The sequence below is a fragment of the Geospiza fortis genome, unplaced genomic scaffold (genome assembly GCF_000277835.1).
Source record: "Geospiza fortis unplaced genomic scaffold, GeoFor_1.0 scaffold246, whole genome shotgun sequence".
Lineage (NCBI taxonomy): Eukaryota > Metazoa > Chordata > Aves > Passeriformes > Thraupidae > Geospiza > Geospiza fortis.
In genome coordinates, this window is record NW_005054476.1 from 426,576 (window position 1) to 443,427 (window position 16,852).

At 38.7% G+C, this 16,852-nt stretch overlaps 1 protein-coding gene across 1 annotated transcript; it reads right to left on the reverse strand.

The window, feature by feature from the left end:
- Positions 1-19: 19 nt before the first annotated feature.
- Positions 20-13,548, reverse strand: HEXB (hexosaminidase subunit beta). Its single transcript, XM_014310023.2, has 12 exons — positions 13,489-13,548; positions 12,662-12,708; positions 12,349-12,459; positions 9,747-9,848; positions 8,089-8,218; positions 7,232-7,412; positions 6,128-6,214; positions 5,485-5,557; positions 4,672-4,846; positions 3,774-3,864; positions 3,442-3,546; positions 20-204 (listed from the first exon to the last, which is right to left on the reverse strand). The coding sequence occupies exons 4-12, from the start codon at positions 9,840-9,842 to the stop codon at positions 141-143; spliced, it is 1,002 nt and encodes a 333-aa protein (XP_014165498.1). The 5' UTR covers positions 9,843-9,848; positions 12,349-12,459; positions 12,662-12,708; positions 13,489-13,548; the 3' UTR covers positions 20-140.
- Between the last annotated feature and the right edge of the window lie 3,304 nt (positions 13,549-16,852).

Here is a 16,852-nt window from a genome sequence, read left to right on the forward strand (position 1 = left end):
ATGATAATTTTTACTCCAACAAGGCTGTCAAATAATTTTATTTTAAAAGTGAAAATTTTAAGTCTTGATTCAGATACAAAACCTTACATACATATCCCCCAGAGGCACTTCAGGCTGTTGACAAGAAGTCTTTGCAGCAGTTATGGCCCTCTTGCTTCATGGGCACAGTATCCAACAAACACCGGTTCGGCCGCTATGCCACGGCTGTTAAAATAAAGCAGAATGGGTATGACTATAATCAAACAACTGGCTGCTTGTGTAGGCAGGAAGAGAGATACTGGCAATCTATTTTAATAACTATATAAACAAAACTACTCCTAGGAAACAACGGATGAACTATTTAGGGAGTGAAAAAGGGCCCTATTCTGCTTTTGATTATACTTTTGACTGAACCTCTGTTTCAATCAGAGCCACCACGCTATTAGCAGACATGTTGAAAAGCTTAAATTCAGGGGCTAGTTCTTTTGATGTTTCGCAAAATCTACTGCTTTTATTGAAAAGAAGTCCGAAGAAAGGCAAATAAGAACCAACTGATATTTACACATTCTTCCCTCTCCTCTCCCAGCCTCAATGTTTCCTTCATATGCAGCTCTAATTCCATAATTTTCATTATTTTGGGGAGAAGAGTCAGTTTCTTTCAGCTTACACTGTCATAAATTATTCTGTTCTCATGTGGCATTACAAACAAACCAACCCCTGTGGCTTATGATGATGCAGTTAGATAGTATAAAAAAATATGTTTAAGAATTAAAATAGTTGTAAACAATACTCTATTTCTCAAATGTTTAAGATATGGATATGGATACTACTGCCACTAATGTTTAGTGGTGCAGTGGAAGAAACTGAGTAATAGCTCAGCTTAATGACTGCTGCCCCTGAGCAAGACATACTCTTAGTAAAGACAAGGCTTGGTGTCTAAGTCTCTGGAATATATGCCCATCTTATTGTTTCCTTCCTCCCATCATCATTCCTCTGCAATCTGGGTTGCTGTAGCCTAGAAGAAGCTCATTTTGGATCTGCATAGTACCTACTACATTCACAGTACTATTTCAAGAGCTGTGGCCTCGATCTTCAGTAGGCAGAGTTACTGTTCATCCAGTGACCAGGATCTAGCTGTTACCATGTGCTACCTACCCATTCCCCTTGCTCCCTGGTAACCAGCTGCAGAGCAAGCCAGAGCTCTTTGTTCTCTTGGAAAAGCCCCTTGTCCTCCTACAACTGCCAGAGTCACTGCATATGCAATGAATGAAAACATTAGTAGGAACACAGTCCTTGTATACATGCTAAGACTACAACATCCTGATACCGTCAGCTCTTTGAGGAAGCCCCATATACATGGAACACAGTAACTGCAGCCACATGGAATTTTCACTTCTTCAATGGGAAGGGAATTGTTCCTCTAGTGTTTTTCTGGTTCAAAGCCTGTATAAAATGAGTCATTTTCAGGACAACGTATCTTTTTATTAAGGTAGTTACTTTCTAACAGGAATTGTTCATCCTAAGTCAGCAAAACAGTTTTTCCTTAGACTACTTTCTGTTGCTAAATATGTGCAACAAGTACAGGGAGTAGTCCTTAGTCTGCCCCTGCATTCTGCATCTCTCATGCCAGCATTAGAAGAGCAGCTGCTGCTATCTGGACCAGCTCCCTTTACAGCAATACAAGTACCAGTGTTAAGGAAGACAATGCAGATGCAGCAGTGGAGTCAACCAGGTCCAGGAACAGCATAGCTTAGTTCACTGTAAAACCCTAATCCTAGTGGTACAGCCACTGTACACTTAACTGCTCAGTTGTAGCAGTGTTTTCCTAAGCCCCACCAAGAGATGCACCACCCTGCTAAGTAATAGGACATAAGTTTTGAAATTCCCTTAATATAGGTTTTAACATGTATTTGTCAACTCTGTCTTAATGTATCTATTTTTCTCACGACTGAGGGAGATAGCACAACTTATATACAGCTATTTTCTTGACATGATTATTTTAAGCCAGTTTGAAATAACCCAGCCAAGTCAAAACTTTCAAGTCCTTCAGTCACTCTTGATTAAAGAGTGACAGCAAGCTAAACATATACCCTAGGCTAAAGTACATATACTCTAAACTAAAGTGCTGTGTCCAGTTCTGGGCCCCTCAGTTTGGGAAGGACCTTGAGATGCTTGAGCACATCCAGAGGAGGCAACGAGGCTGATGAGGGGCTTGGAACACAAACCCTGTGAGGAACGACTGAGGGAGCTGGGGGTGTTTAGTCTGGAGAAAAGGAGACTCAGAGGTGACCTTATCACTCTCTACAACTCCCTGAAAGGTGGTTGTAGTCAGGTGGGGTTGTGGGGTTGGTCTCTTTCTCCAGGCAGCAACGGACAGAACCAGAGGACACAGTCTCAAGCTGCACCAAGGGAAATACAGGTTGGATATTAGGAAGAAGTTTTTTACGGAAAGTAGGGCTGGGTTGGACTCAATGATCTTTAAAGTCTCTTCCAACCTAGGGATTCTGTGATTCCAACAGATAATTATGCTAAGACCTATTAATGAACATGAGCAGAGAGCTTGAGTTTCAAGTGCTGACTATAACTGCTGATGTATCCTGTTCTTTAAAGAAATTATTTGTATCTATCTTGAACTACTACCACACAGAGTTGAGATTTTCTATGAGTTATCATAAATTTCTGTAGAGAAATAAAATGGTATGTTTCATGCTTGTTGCAGTTCAACTATTCAGCTCTCTGACTGTATACTTCAAAAGTGGAGTCAAACTTGGACTTAAAACCTAGAAATCACTCATATCTGCAACTGTGAATGTACAAAAACAACATTAGCAATAAATAACCAGTAACTTGTCTAGGTACTTTTTAGGAAATGAACTGGGAGAAGAATGTGTTATGACTACTGTAAACATAGTCAGTAATAAATGAATTAAAATTTGTCATGGACTGCTTACCCACCGCTTTCAGCCCCTAAAGTAAGGCAACACTTGAAAGGATAGCTTGCCCAAGCTCAACTCCCATGCAAACAGCTCCAGTTGATTACCTGCTGCAGGTCTTTAATTATTATTTATAACAAATAAGTAACACCACCTTTTTTTTTAGAAGTCTGCTCTTCCTTCTGTCAGTGTACTCTCACATACCCTTTAATATAATTTTTGTCTGAAAGAAGTCAATCATGGTGTTCATTTTTCCTTTACAGGAAAGAGAAAACACAGAAGAGTCCTAGTATTTCACTGAAAAAAATGAGTCCTGAAAATTTTAGTTGCAAAACTGTCCAGAGCTCCTGTCTTAATGTATCTGTCTTCCTCTTCTGTGGATACAAAATCAAATGGGATTGCCTTTACAGTCAGGTTAAACTGCTAGCTCTTTTCCCTTCATCTCCAAGCCAGCAGTTTATGCCTGTACCTTTATTCCATTGGTTATAAAACCTGAGAACCATGATATACTGTAGCAACTAAATCTTACCGGAGCATGCGGCATCGGTGATTAGTTAGCCTTTTGTAGGCATCCTGCAAGTTGGTCACATTGCTGCTGCTCCAGAGTCTTTCCCCAACAGCACTTGCTCGAGGCCTGTAAAGGTATACTAAGTTTTAGTGTAGGTATGGTCTATAACCAAGAATGGATAATTTATTTTTAATTCCAGGTCTAATATAATACTTCAATATCCAGAAGCATTACTTTTCATAGCTGCTTAGGTTCAGCACAAAGCACTGTTAGCAACAGCATACAGTCCTGTGGGATTAATTAATGCTTCTTATACCTGGCTTTTTAAAATCTAATGATAAAGCAGTCCATACCATAATCTTGGTGTCAGGTTAGTTGCATCCACAAATTCTCCCCACAGGCAAGCTTCTCCACCTATTAAAAGTTTCTTCTGTTCTTCAGATCCTGAATTCAAACCAGAAAGTCAGCATTCTTCTCTGTCCAGAAGATGGGCATATATCAACAATTAGATAGGACTGATGTTCAGTTGTTTTCATATAAAATACCTGAGCTATTCTGAGCATTCACTTACATTTTGGTAGTCTTGTTACTGAATGGGAGAACCACCAAGCCATTTGCCCAGAGAAGATATTTCTCTGCTCCGTCAGAAAGGATTTTACCTTTTATGCTCTGAAGAGATTCCTCAGCTTTTTGACATTCCTCAGAGATTTAAAACCTGAGAAGAACTGTTCATTCTATCACATGGAGAGCATTCCTTGAAAAAATTACTTAGTCAGGTATTGTCCTTAATGAGCTCTAAAAGTCTGAGAGCTCCCTTGCACAAAATGAAAGCCCCATGGAAAGCATAAGATGTTTGTATCAACTTTAGATACAAAGTTGAAGGGAACATATCTTTTTCTAGACATGTTTAAGAATCAAGTAAATAAAAACAATAAATTCGGTGTCTATCTATGAACAGCCATTTTGCACAACTCTGCTCCTAAAGCATCTGCCCACCTAGTCCAGCAGTCTATCTTATGCAAAACACTAGTATCAGATGCTTTAGGAAGGTAATACCTTTCCCTGTGCGAAGTGCAAAGTTCCTTTTTTTTAAAGAGTTTTTCAGAGTTCTAGCTGACCATAATTCCTTTGATGATACTATAATCACAGTGATGGAATGGCCACTCTAAACAGCCCTATTCTTTCCATTTACACTGTACTATAAACCAAGGAGTTTCATGCACAGAACACATGTATAAAAAAGTGACAAACCAGGGAAGTTAAGTGGTTCAACACTGTAGTATTTCTTCCAGTCTTGCCCATAACTAATGTAGTCTAAGTACCACGGTGCTGACAGGACAGCAGTGAACCCAGCTCCTGTGACCCTGCTCAGTTCACGAGCGTAGTTATTTGCCATCCACACTTGAACTACAGTGTCCGGTTTCAGCTAAAAGAGGAAAAGACAAAATAAACAAACTAACCAACTTAACCAAAACTACTAATGGCAATCCTAATTGCTGTTATCAAGGAAAAGGATCATGACTTTCAAAATTGTCTATTTTGTTTTGAAGAGGAACATTTTGGAAACTACTTCTTGTCATCCCTCCCCCCTCCCCCCCGGTCTAAAGCTGATTAGCTTTTTGCTGGTTTTAAACACTCAGCTAGAGTGAAGCCTAGGTTATGCTATAGACAGTTAATGCTTTAAGAGGATTCCGAAAAGCACCACGTATCTGACCAGCTGTTAAATGCTGAGCATTTGGTGTTACTAGAACAGACAAAAAAACCCCCAAACCTATATAGAAACTTCTCCACCCTTTACTCAGATGTTTTAAACCTATTTTATTAATGGTGTTCACCTTTAGAGAGCACTTCAATGCTGGTGTTCCTGTTTCACCTATTACATATTCAACAAATGATGATTTCAAGGGATTGAAATTACCCACAGCTGGAGAGACTTGCTAATGTCAGCAGACTGTGCTTTAACTCTTAAGAGACAAAGCCAGATCTACTTAATAATCTGCTCTGGAAGCCTCACACAATATTGTGGTGTTATGCAAGAGTACTGTACTAATTTTCCCATCTTACTTGTGCTTTGTGATCAAAGACTTCTTGCCAGACCATTTGTCCTTTGTTGTAGGAGGAAACAATGTCCAAAATGCTAGAATTTAGAAATAAGATCAAGTTTGTTAACTTCAATGAGATAAGAAGAAGCACCCAAAGTAGCAACATTTTCTACCTCAAGGCATATCAGACCTTTCCTACCACTGCATAGGGGACCAAGAAAAAGCAGGCTGTTCTGGTTTCAGAACCATGTTTGCAGAGCATGTTCTACCATGTAGAACAATGGGCACATGCATTAACACAAACCAGCAATTCATACAGTGACTAAGTGATGGGTGACTAAGTCCATGTTATTTAAGGAGAGAAAGAAATGTTTGCAAAAGCTTTCTCCCCACCCTTGTGCTGACACTACTGCAGATACTTAGTTTAAGACACCCAATATATTCACAGTGTGTGTAAAACTAGCTTACATATCCATGCTGTGTCCAACATTTTAAAGCCATGAATTTCAGACCTGGTATTCTAAAATAAAGTGGATAGTTCCAAATATGTGGCAATTTTCCAAAATAATATGATAGATACTAAGTCAGCTTCCATATGTGCACCTCAAAGCCACCCTCTAATAATGGCTGTGAAAAACCGAGCAAGAATTAAAAAGTCAACATACTTCTGAACATAGTAAGATTCCAGTTTAGCATAGTCAATGCCAAAACCTTGCTTCTTCATGAACTCTTTCACCTCAGGGTTAGATTTCCTTAAATAATAACAAGAAAACAAGTTTAAAAAAAGATTATTTTTTTTATGTTTTAAACCAGATTTCCTGATCATTTCTACCTATGTGCAGCACACTACCTGGTGCCTTAGCATGCCACAGCCTGGAACACATTGCAGAGGAGAAGCAGCAGGTTAACATTACTTAGGTATTTTGAAAGAGTTTCACCCAGATTTGAAATAAAGCCAACAGACCTAATCTCAGGTAAATCTGATGGAGTCCCTGTTCTGAAGTGGTCTCTGGCAGGCTGCCTCCTAAGAGCTTTGGGGCTCCTAGCACCTCAGCCACTTTGTGCCAAGGTTATCAGCAGACTGAGAATCCAACAATTTTGTGCTTGTACCACAAAAAGCAAACCAACATTTCTGTGCTCCAGGATTTGCCAGTTTTCCTTCTCTATAAAAATTAAATCATGTCCTGAGTGTTTGGATTTGATCTTTAAAGAGAATGTAGAAATGCTAACTAGATCAATTTGAATACTCATCAAAATGCTCCAAATCCTTTATTATTAGTTAGTCTCTCCAGAAGAGAGACTCCAAAATATTCAACACCCACAACTGAACTAAGAACACTATTACGACATTCTGTACTTCTAATACAAAGACATATGTATCTGTTTGGTAATTCTTACTGTTACCCAATTTTCTGGTGGGCAGAACTCAATGTAAACACCTACTTTAACACACACAATTTAAATGGTCATTTTCTTATCTAATATTTTTCTAACATACTAGTCCTCTGTCCTGCCAGGGTAGGAGTACTAGTATTCTAAATCCTTTAGAATACCTGAATATTTATGAAACTACAAGTCAAAGCAAAATTCTGCACATCAGTTGCTTTTTGAGGATCACACATGATGTGCCTGTAAATTGTTACAGAGGTAGGAGTGGAGATCTTTTGGTTATGCAGTGAAAACTATCTTATGCAACTGAGTTCCATAATTGATGCAGGTGGACAGGTTTAGGAGGCACTAGGTATTTGTTCCTTGAATTGTCACCATACCAACAACTGAAGTCCACTTCATCTCCTCCCAAATGAATGAATTCATCTGGAAATACACTGCTGATCTCCTTAAAGAACTTAGTCATGAAGTTGTAAGTTGTATTCCAAACAGGATTTACAGGTCCAAAGGACCCAGTTGGCTGTCCTCCATTGTAACAAGGAGTGAGAAGATCTTTTTGACCTAATAAAAACAATTAATAGATGATACTCAGTTTCATGTTGCTATGCTAACTTTGCTAGCAGGAAGAAGCAGTTAGCCACATTAAAAAGGTAAATATTCATTACCTAAATGCTCACCTATTTTAAATATAATCAAATAGAGGCAGGATGAAATAAAACAACTTGTAAAAGGTTGAAAAACCCTCTAACTGGCAGTCAGGATTCTGACTTTCAGATCTATGATTTAACACAGCCTAACATATGTAACACATCACAATACCTGGAAAACAGCATTTGGATAACTACTTGAACAACAGAAAAAGCTTTAATGAATATCAGAAGGAAGCCAGTTAGAAGAAAGCCAAACATAATGAGTATGCTTCAGAGGCTTCTTTTCTCTTTTTAATACTCTGGGTTTTTAACACCTAAGTCAGTGTGAGGTACATAGTTCAAGGTAGAATGATGTCTAAAGCAGAATCTGTACCCTTGCACACACATCTAGCATAGAACATGTCAACAAAACATGTTTCTTCATTTTATTTCCTGTAACCTGTAAAGGTCATGACATCACTTAATGCCTCTTCCTTACCTCTTATCAAGGGCCTTCCAAATCACTTTATTTGTTAGTCCTTAAAAAATTAATTTGTTTGCTACTACTTAGCACAATTTCTTAACAATTAATACTTTCTTGGGCATACCTTTTCCCCAAGACTGTGTGTGTCCTGGTGTATCAAACTCCGGGATAACTCTGATGCCTCTCAACCGGGCATACTCTATCACCAGACTGACATCAGTAGGAGTATAGATGAGATTAGAGGAGTATGCACCCTGTAAAATATTCACATTTTGAGACAACACACTATACCAGCAGATCACAAAATTGGGACGGAAGTATTTTAACTTAGACCGGAGAGCAGTTTTACAAGTTGGCTGTGGTTTATCAACTGCACAGACATAACTTTTCACTTAACTTGTGGAGAGGAAAAAAACCCTACCAAAACAACAAACTCACAATACTAAGACAGACTGCCTTAAGGAGACCTTCCTTTCCTCCTTAGCTCACAGTTACTGAAGAACAAAGAAAAGCTAGTTTCTTTTCCTTCAGAATTTTGAAAGATATGGTTCTCAATTCTTCTGTACAGAGGCAAGGTTTTTTTGCCCATTAGCTCTGAAATATGGGTCCCTCACTACATAACATAAAAGACTAATGGAAAAATTCTGCCAAGTCAGAAAGAACTCCCAGCACCTCTGCTTCTCGGTTTTGTGTGTGACTAATTTAGCATCAGGATGTGTTTCTTTTGTGACACTAAATTTGAGTGTAATTCTGCTCCCACACAGCCAACAAATGTGACAATGACCCAGATTACTACAGTTTGGTGAAATAGATGTTTGCCAAAGATGTTCTTCATGATAAATAGCACCTTAAGCTTTTGCTTATTTGAAAATGGCTTCCACAGCTGAGTTACTCAATAAAGGAAACAGTAGACAAGAAGCCTTTCAAAGAGAAGCTTGTTGAGACAAAGACCATCTCCCTCTCTCTAGCTGTCAGTGGGATATATGACAGAACTCTACTAGAGTTTGGTTTTACCACAAAAAATAATCTGACTGCACTATGCCACATCTACAATTTTTGAATGATAAAATTCTTCACAGCATCTGCTCTAGCACTGCCAACATAATTTTCATGAGAGTCAGATTCTAGGAAGCATTTTAAAACAGAATCACAAATCTCATACTTAGGCTTAGTCTAATTAACTATTCTTAACTTCATTTGATTTGGCTCCTACTGTACCGTGACTGAGCAAGAACCTCATGGTGGCTCTCACTAATGTAACAAAACTTACTATGTGTCTAGAAATAAAGAGACACATCCCACTCTATGTGCTTCAGGAAACAATCTTGCACTTTTGGATCTCTTACAGACATGATGCGTTTTGTAAGGACAATACTACTACTGCAGTGGTGCTAAGAGCTGGCAGGAAAATCTCTTACATTTGTTTGAGTGGCAGAAGTCAACCAGTTAAAGAAACCCATCAACAGAAATCCAAGCAGTGTTCACTACTTATTCTCATACCATTAGTGTTCGAAGGCCTGCAAACACCGAGCATCATTCAGAAAAATTTGCAAAGAGTAAAGGTGGTCATTTACCATGTATCCAAATGAAGACTTAAAAATGATCCACAGAGAAACTCAGGCAAGATCCTAAATGTGAACTTGCTGGTTTTTGGTCCCATGGTACTGTTTCACAACCAGCCAAAGCAGAGGTACTCGAGCATTGGTTAACTCTGCATATTATTTCCATTAACTATGCACCAGATTTCTGCCCTTCTACCCTACTCCAATGATGTTCACTCACCTTATCACTTAATTCAGGGAAATAAATGCTCTGGTAAGGGAAGGACTGATCATCTACTATATGCCAGTGGAGAACATTGAACTTATTAAAAGCCATGGCATCCTGTAACAAATAATGCAATAAAGTCTAGTTAAACACTTCATTCTCATAGAAAATTTACACAAAAAAGTGGTCTTGTCCCAGCATATCCCACATGCCTAGAGCAACAACTAAGAAAGAAAAAAACTTCAACCAAACCAAACCACTCGAAAAACCAACTAAAACCCACCAATCCCCCCACCAACAAACCAAAAAAGCATTCTATGTTTCGTTTAGTAGCACATACCTCTACTGCTCCACCCCTCTGCGATCTATTTTCACCACTGCTGTCAACAAACTCTTCATTTGACACCCATTCTACCAGCTTGTGTAGTATGAACAGCCATGAGCACTCAGGAATTTTTTCCACTTCAGAACACGTAACCTGAGATTAGGTCAGTGCTTACAGCACTCTGCTACTAACACCAAGGTCACAGATTTGACCCTCATGGACCATTCACTTAAAAGTTGGACTTGATGATCCTTCTGGATCCCTTCCAACACAGATGGTTCTGTGGGTAATTTTCTATGCACCATCAACTATTTCAGCTTACAGAAAAGCTAATACTTTTATAACTTGGAAAACAGAACAGCATGAGAGTTTCCCACTACATAGTAGTACATCCCTTCTCACTAGTGACTTCTGCAAAATCCTTTTCAAATGCATGCAAAATAAACTAAGTGTTTTCCCTGCAAAAGACAGTGCTTCTTCTATGTTTTCATTCATAACAGCGTCAGTACTCCCTTTTATTCACCTTGAAGATGATCAAGATCAATGTTTACACACTTATTTTAGAATTATGACTCCAGTTGGACAGTTACATGCATACCTTGAGTTATGCTGGCTTGTTAGTCACTAGAAGGGTGTGCTGCGAGCAGACCAAATAAGTGGTTCATGACTGACTGCATCACAGCTGCTCCCAAGCCCGTGCTACAATACAATTGCTTTCCCCACCCATTCCTCTCATTACTTTTTCACCTAGGTGTATTTAAGGAGGTGATAAAATCTCTTCAGGAACTCCCACCAAATACAAAGGTTTATATCTTGTCTATTCCCTAGATTTATTTCATCTGTTTCATTACACTGCAGAAGTTTCAATTGTCACGTCTTCATGCATTTCTAACCAATACCATCCTTCAACATAGAAAATTACATCTCTGGACCTTCAATTCACCTACTCCTTCCTCAAGAACAATGTCGTTCCTGGAAATACAGAGCAGTAGTTGAACACAAACAAGAAATCAACCTGAACTGCTGCCCTAAGTATCTAATCACCACACATCACAGAAGAGATTACTGATGCTTTTTATTAGCTGGGATTCAAGCAGGCACAGAGGTGGGAAGAAAAGCATACTTCTTAAACCAGCAAACATCATGAAATTTAGGTGTGATAATGTCTTAGACACAGACATGCAATTTAACGAAAGAAAGCAGAATAGCAGCAGTTACAGAAACACAAAAATAGTTAGAAATGTAAGTCTCTTTGGACGTCTCCTTTAGACAAGACAAAAAATATCGACACAAATATTTGAGGCTTTGAAGCACCCTCTGTCGCAAATGTAACACTACACAAGCATTACTTGCTGAACAGGCCTTGACCTTGAATGTGAAAACAAGGTGATAAATACCTAAAGAACAAGTTCTGAGCATAGTTCAAGAATGACCTCAGAAATTAAAGATGGTTTTCATCTGCACTCTTCCTGCCTATCCTTTACCTATTTTTCAAAGTTCAGCAACACGGAGGGGAAATTCCAAGTACTATTTAATCTTGGAGACTCAAGTCAGAGACAAGATGGGAAACTGCCTGTTCCTTCACTTCAACCAACTAAATAATCCCTCCTAAAAGGACTTCAACAAAAAGAAAAGGGAGTGCAAAACAGTAAAAACGCCATCTCTGCCTGCTAAGCTTATACAAATACATCACCTTTCCTTCAGAGCTGGAGCACATTAATTCTTAACGTGCTTGCTTAAGCTTTTTGGAGGAAGTTTTGTTTGGTTTTATTGGTTAGTCTGGGCTTATTATTCAGTAGCTTCCCCTGAACATTTTGAATTTCCTCCCTTGCTCTGTAATACTTAATTACTGGCTTGCACTTAAGCAGCCTAAGACAGGATTACTTAAGCCTGCTTCTGGACTACCAAACTCTGCTCCAAAAGACTGGAGTTCTCCTGAAATCACTGGCACTGAAGCAAGGTATCCCTTGTATTGCTTGATGACAGTCAGACATCTCAAAACATGCTTCCAAGATATAATGCATAAGCTGGTTTAGGCATCAGAAAATACAGAGAATCTGAGGTACCACAAACACCAGTCCCCTTTAGAAAGTCAATAATCACTGTGTCTGCCCACTTGACTCCTCTCCAGTCTATGCTCAGACCTTTGCTAAGCAAAGTTCACTCTGTCCTTTTAAAGCCAGACAGAGGAGATGGGTTCTTCTTTCATACCATCTCCAGCTGCTACCTGCTTCAGGAGCCAAAACACAACAAAAAGCATTTATTATTAATGATATAAAACTGCCTACTTACCAGATTTATAAGAATAGATTTCAATGGTAAATAATGCCTTGAAGTATCTAATAAGACTCCTCTATGAGCAAATCTTGGGAAGTCATTGATTTCAGATTCATTGACAAGAAACTATAAGAACAAAATTCAAAAATTAGAATTTTGTATTAATTTCATATTAATTTCAAACAGGAAGTACTTTTTCTTTTTCAGAAAATGATTCTTGGAAGTATGTAACAAACTGAAATGTTGCTGAATGCAACTGGTAGACCTGGTCAGTCTAGAGAAGCACCCACTTACCAGGACAGTGGATTTAGTTAATAGCCATACTTACACTTCCATAGTCATCTTCATGAACCAACTGGCTGAAGGTTTCCAAACCTGGAAAAATATCCAAGAAAGGGATCTCAATTACAGCCCAGTACTTGCCCTTAAAATTTTAGTTATGAACAGCACCACAACTATGTACAGGCTTTCATGTAGCTAGAAAGAATGCTTTGAAGCTGAGTTTCTTTCTCTTTAACACAGTTCCCTTAACTGCTCAAGCATCACCATTAAAAAAATTCTGGAGAGAACCATTCAAATTCTCTATAATGCACAGACACTGAATACCTGTGCTACTGCTCAGCTGTAGCAGATTAATCCCTAAATAGTAAGAAAGTTACTGAGAGTAAAGTGGGAATCTCTGGTCTTGTACATCTATTCCTGTAATTTCTGTAATTTGTGAAGTTTCTAATTCAGCAGGAAAAATCTGTTGATTATTACATAACTAATATATAGACTTAACATTCCAGTAAAAACAGCAGACTAAAATGTCAGGATTGTTATTCTTTGTGATTGTGATGCGTTCAGCATGTCCACTTTATAGGTGCAGACAGAAAATAATCTGTTCACACTATAGTTTAAAAAGCTTTTTGCTTGGTCTGGCTTATTTCAGGCACAGCAAGCACGTACTCACAGTGTGCCACTGGATCTGAGATGCTGAGCATCTGGACCAAGGGTGTAACTGATAAGCATCTGAGTATCCTTCTGGCCTGACTAAGCTTACTTCCAATAAAGTACTGAATGAGGGCAAGGCTCAGTGGTCAGCTGGTTCTTGGTCTGCCATAAAGTTTGTATAAGCCCTAAACAAATAGCTCAATGTGAAAAGCAACAGCTTACCTCTTAAAGCACCCCATACCTCAGGAGCTTTCAGTATAGCCACAGGTTCAGTTACAGTTAAATGATCTAAAGAAAAGAAAAAAAACCGCTTACTCTTTCAAAAAGAATGAATTGCAAGGACAATGTCAAAAAGCATTAAAAAATTCTTCAAGTGCAACATCTCCCTTTGTGTATTAAATTCCAACCAATCCTGCTTTTAATGGCGATAGCATGCAATTATTTTTCATCTGTTTTCCTGTAAAGCAAACTACTGTTCAGAGAGTCAACAGCTCATCAGAAAGAAGACAAAAGAAGTAAGGTGCTTAGTAAGAGCCATGCTAAAATATTGTACATGAGCCAGAATCCCAGCAAAGTTTAACCCAATTGACTTAAAACAAAACACACTATATGTTTGCATTTAAGACATGTGTGATAAAGGTTGGGTGGCTAAGCCAGACTTTTCATGATTATGAGAAGTTTACTTCTCCTTTTACCTCCTTTCATATAGTTCATGGTTACATATTTTTTAAAGATATAAGTTGTCATATAATATTGTCAGGTGCTTACTATTAAGGTCTTTTTAAAAAAAATTACTAATCAAGATACAGAATATGCTGAGTTGGAAGGGATGCATCAGGATCATCAAGTCCAACTTCTGGCCATGTACAGGACACCCCCAAAAATCACACCATGTGCCTGAAAGCATTGTTCAAATGCCTCTTGAAATCTGTCAGGCTGGTGCTGTGATCACTTCCCTGGGGAGCCTGTTCCACTGCTCAGCCACAGCCTAGGTGAAGAACCTTTTCCCTGATACCAACTTAAATCTCCCCTACTCAGCTTGGTGCTGTTACCTACCAAGTCCTGTCACTGGTCATAAGAACGAAGTGATCAGGACCTGCCCTACAACTTCCCCTTGTGAAGACCACAGTGAGGTTTCCTCTCAGTCTCCTCCAGGCTGAACAGAACAAGCACCTCAGCTGCTCCTCATACAGATTCCTCTCAAGTCCCCTCACCATGTTTGTGGCCCTGCTTTGGACACTCTCCAATGGTTTTGTATCTCACTTACACTGTGGCACCCAGAGCTGCCCCCAGCACTCAAGGTGAGGCTGCCCCAGTGCAGAGCACAGCAGGACAATCCCCACCCTTGCCCAGCTGGCCATGTTGTCCCTGATGCACCAACAGGATGCCAGGGCACCCTCTTGACCTGAGCACCAGTATAGGGGCAGTAAGATGAAGTATGGTGAGTAAAATGAAGAATGGTACCTGAAGGAATCCATAAGAATCCTCCCTGAAGTTGAGTACTGCAGTACAGTACAAAGTACTAATGAAAAAAGAAAGCTAAAATAATTTTGGTTTCAAATTTAAGGTGATTGAGTAATTCTTTGAGAAGAAACAAATATATTTTAAGTATTTTTTAAAATCACATATATTTATATTCATAAAAATATACTACATCTATACATCTATAGAATTATATTATTATTCAAACATCAAAGCGATAATTGCACATCTGAAAGAGGAGAGAAAAAAATCAAGAGGCTGAATTACTGTACAATGACTTATGTAATTTGTGTCAGTATGAAAGAATGGTTGGCTACAATTTACACAGTTCAAACATTTATCTAAACTACCAGAGAAAGTAGTGACATGAAGAAAGTACCTCAAGAATCCATGTTAATCTAAGAACTGATTACACACAATGGATGTTCAGAGTAAGAAAAAAAATGTAGACGACTACTGCAATCTCCACAGGTTAACTGTAGGCAAAACATTTGTTTTCCCTAAATAAAATAAATAAATTGTAGAGGATTTATTTCCAACACAGCAGATTTGTTTGGGTTTTGGTTTTTTTTCCTGAAGAACTATCATACCTTAGAGGAACTTGGAAAGTGTTACAATAAGCTACTTGAAACATTTTGCACAAACAAGTAAGCAGGCAGGAGGGAAAATAACCTGTACTCTGATTACATATCCAATGCTCTTGCCACAGGACAGTGACTAACTGGTCCATGCTATCTTTATTGATAAGCCAGACCACCCAAACCAGCAAGTCACCAATAACAACGTTTTTCAGAATCTGTACCCTCAAAAAGATAGCCCATTAAAATCCACAAAATTAAAACTGAAGCCTGAAATGTTCAGCTTATTATATGAAGAAAACACGTTATTTGTAACAGAAAACTTGTTTCTTAAAGCAGAAGGAAAAAACTGCTTCCTCTAAAGAAAGCAACCTAAAAATCACATGGTCTGACAGATTCCATGACAAGAACCAGCTTTGATTAAAATCTTAAGTTCATAAACAAGCTCAAAGTTCAAATGATAATAAAGCAGCACAATAACCTGACTGGCAGAACAATGTTAAGAGCATTAGCATTTCTGCCGCTATGTTTAATTTGCATTGAAATGTATTATAAGTTTGCACATAAAAACCAAACACTTTGGCTATATGTTCCAAAAGGATTGAGTAAATTTAATATCAGTACATTCTTTCACGAGTCAGGTGGAATTAATCCTGCTGCAGGATGTATGACTTGAGATTAAAAGGACCTTTTTTTCTAGGGATCTGTATCCTGGATACCAAACAACAGAAGATTATCTCAAAACAGGTCTAGATTAACTGAATATGTTGATTTTTGTGTTAGCCTGCCCAGGCAAAAAGCAATATTACTGCTCAGTCTTACTTCTGTTAAGAAAATTCTCTGGCGATTAGTACTTTAATACTTAGAATACTTCTCCATTCTGGACTTTAGTCAGAGAACTAAAGAAGCACAGAAAAATAAGTCCAATATAAACATCATGTTTTAAATCCTTTCTTGTATCTGCAGATAGAATGGAAGTGGATTTATAGGACTGCAAGATGAATAACGAGCTCAACAAACACTTTCAGGTTTTCCGGGAAAAACAGGAAATACCATGTGCATATCTCAGTGTAAGTAGCTTCAATTTAAATGCAGTCACTTCTTAGGAGATGGTAAGCAGTGACAGCCTTCACTCAATAATACCTTGTATTGAAAGGGATGATCTCCTGACTATGCACAGATCTCACCAAAGATAACTGGCTACTGCACACTGTGGTATCTCTGATTCCTAATGACAGCTGCTAGAAAAGATAGTAGCAGTTAAGCGATCTGTACGACAGCTGAACTGCAAAAATCATAGGCAAGCTTCACGATTCACTGTGGGCTAAGATTTCCCACAGTATCAAGAGCAAGAATTATCTTCTGGTCGCCACTGTTGTGAAATGTTTTTGCGGGCTTCCGAGAGCCTTTGCTTTCCAGTTCCTTAAAAAACCACCCCAAAACCTGCTGACTTCTAACCGGACACGTGATAGCAAAGCAAGCGCGTAACGGTGCTGCCGAAGCCGGGGAAGGAGGGGCGCGGTGAA

Coding starts and splice junctions, on each gene's coding strand:
- HEXB (XM_014310023.2), bottom strand. CDS start 9,842: ATGGCTTTTAATAAGTTCAATGTTCTCCACTGGCATATAGTAGATGAT. Junction 7,413..8,088: donor CACACAGTCTTGGGGAAAAG/GTATGCCCAAGA, acceptor TGTTTTTATTAG/GTCAAAAAGATCTTCTCACT. Junction 4,847..5,484: donor TCTTTGATCACAAAGCACAA/GTAAGATGGGAA, acceptor TTCCTCTTTTAG/CTGAAACCGGACACTGTAGT.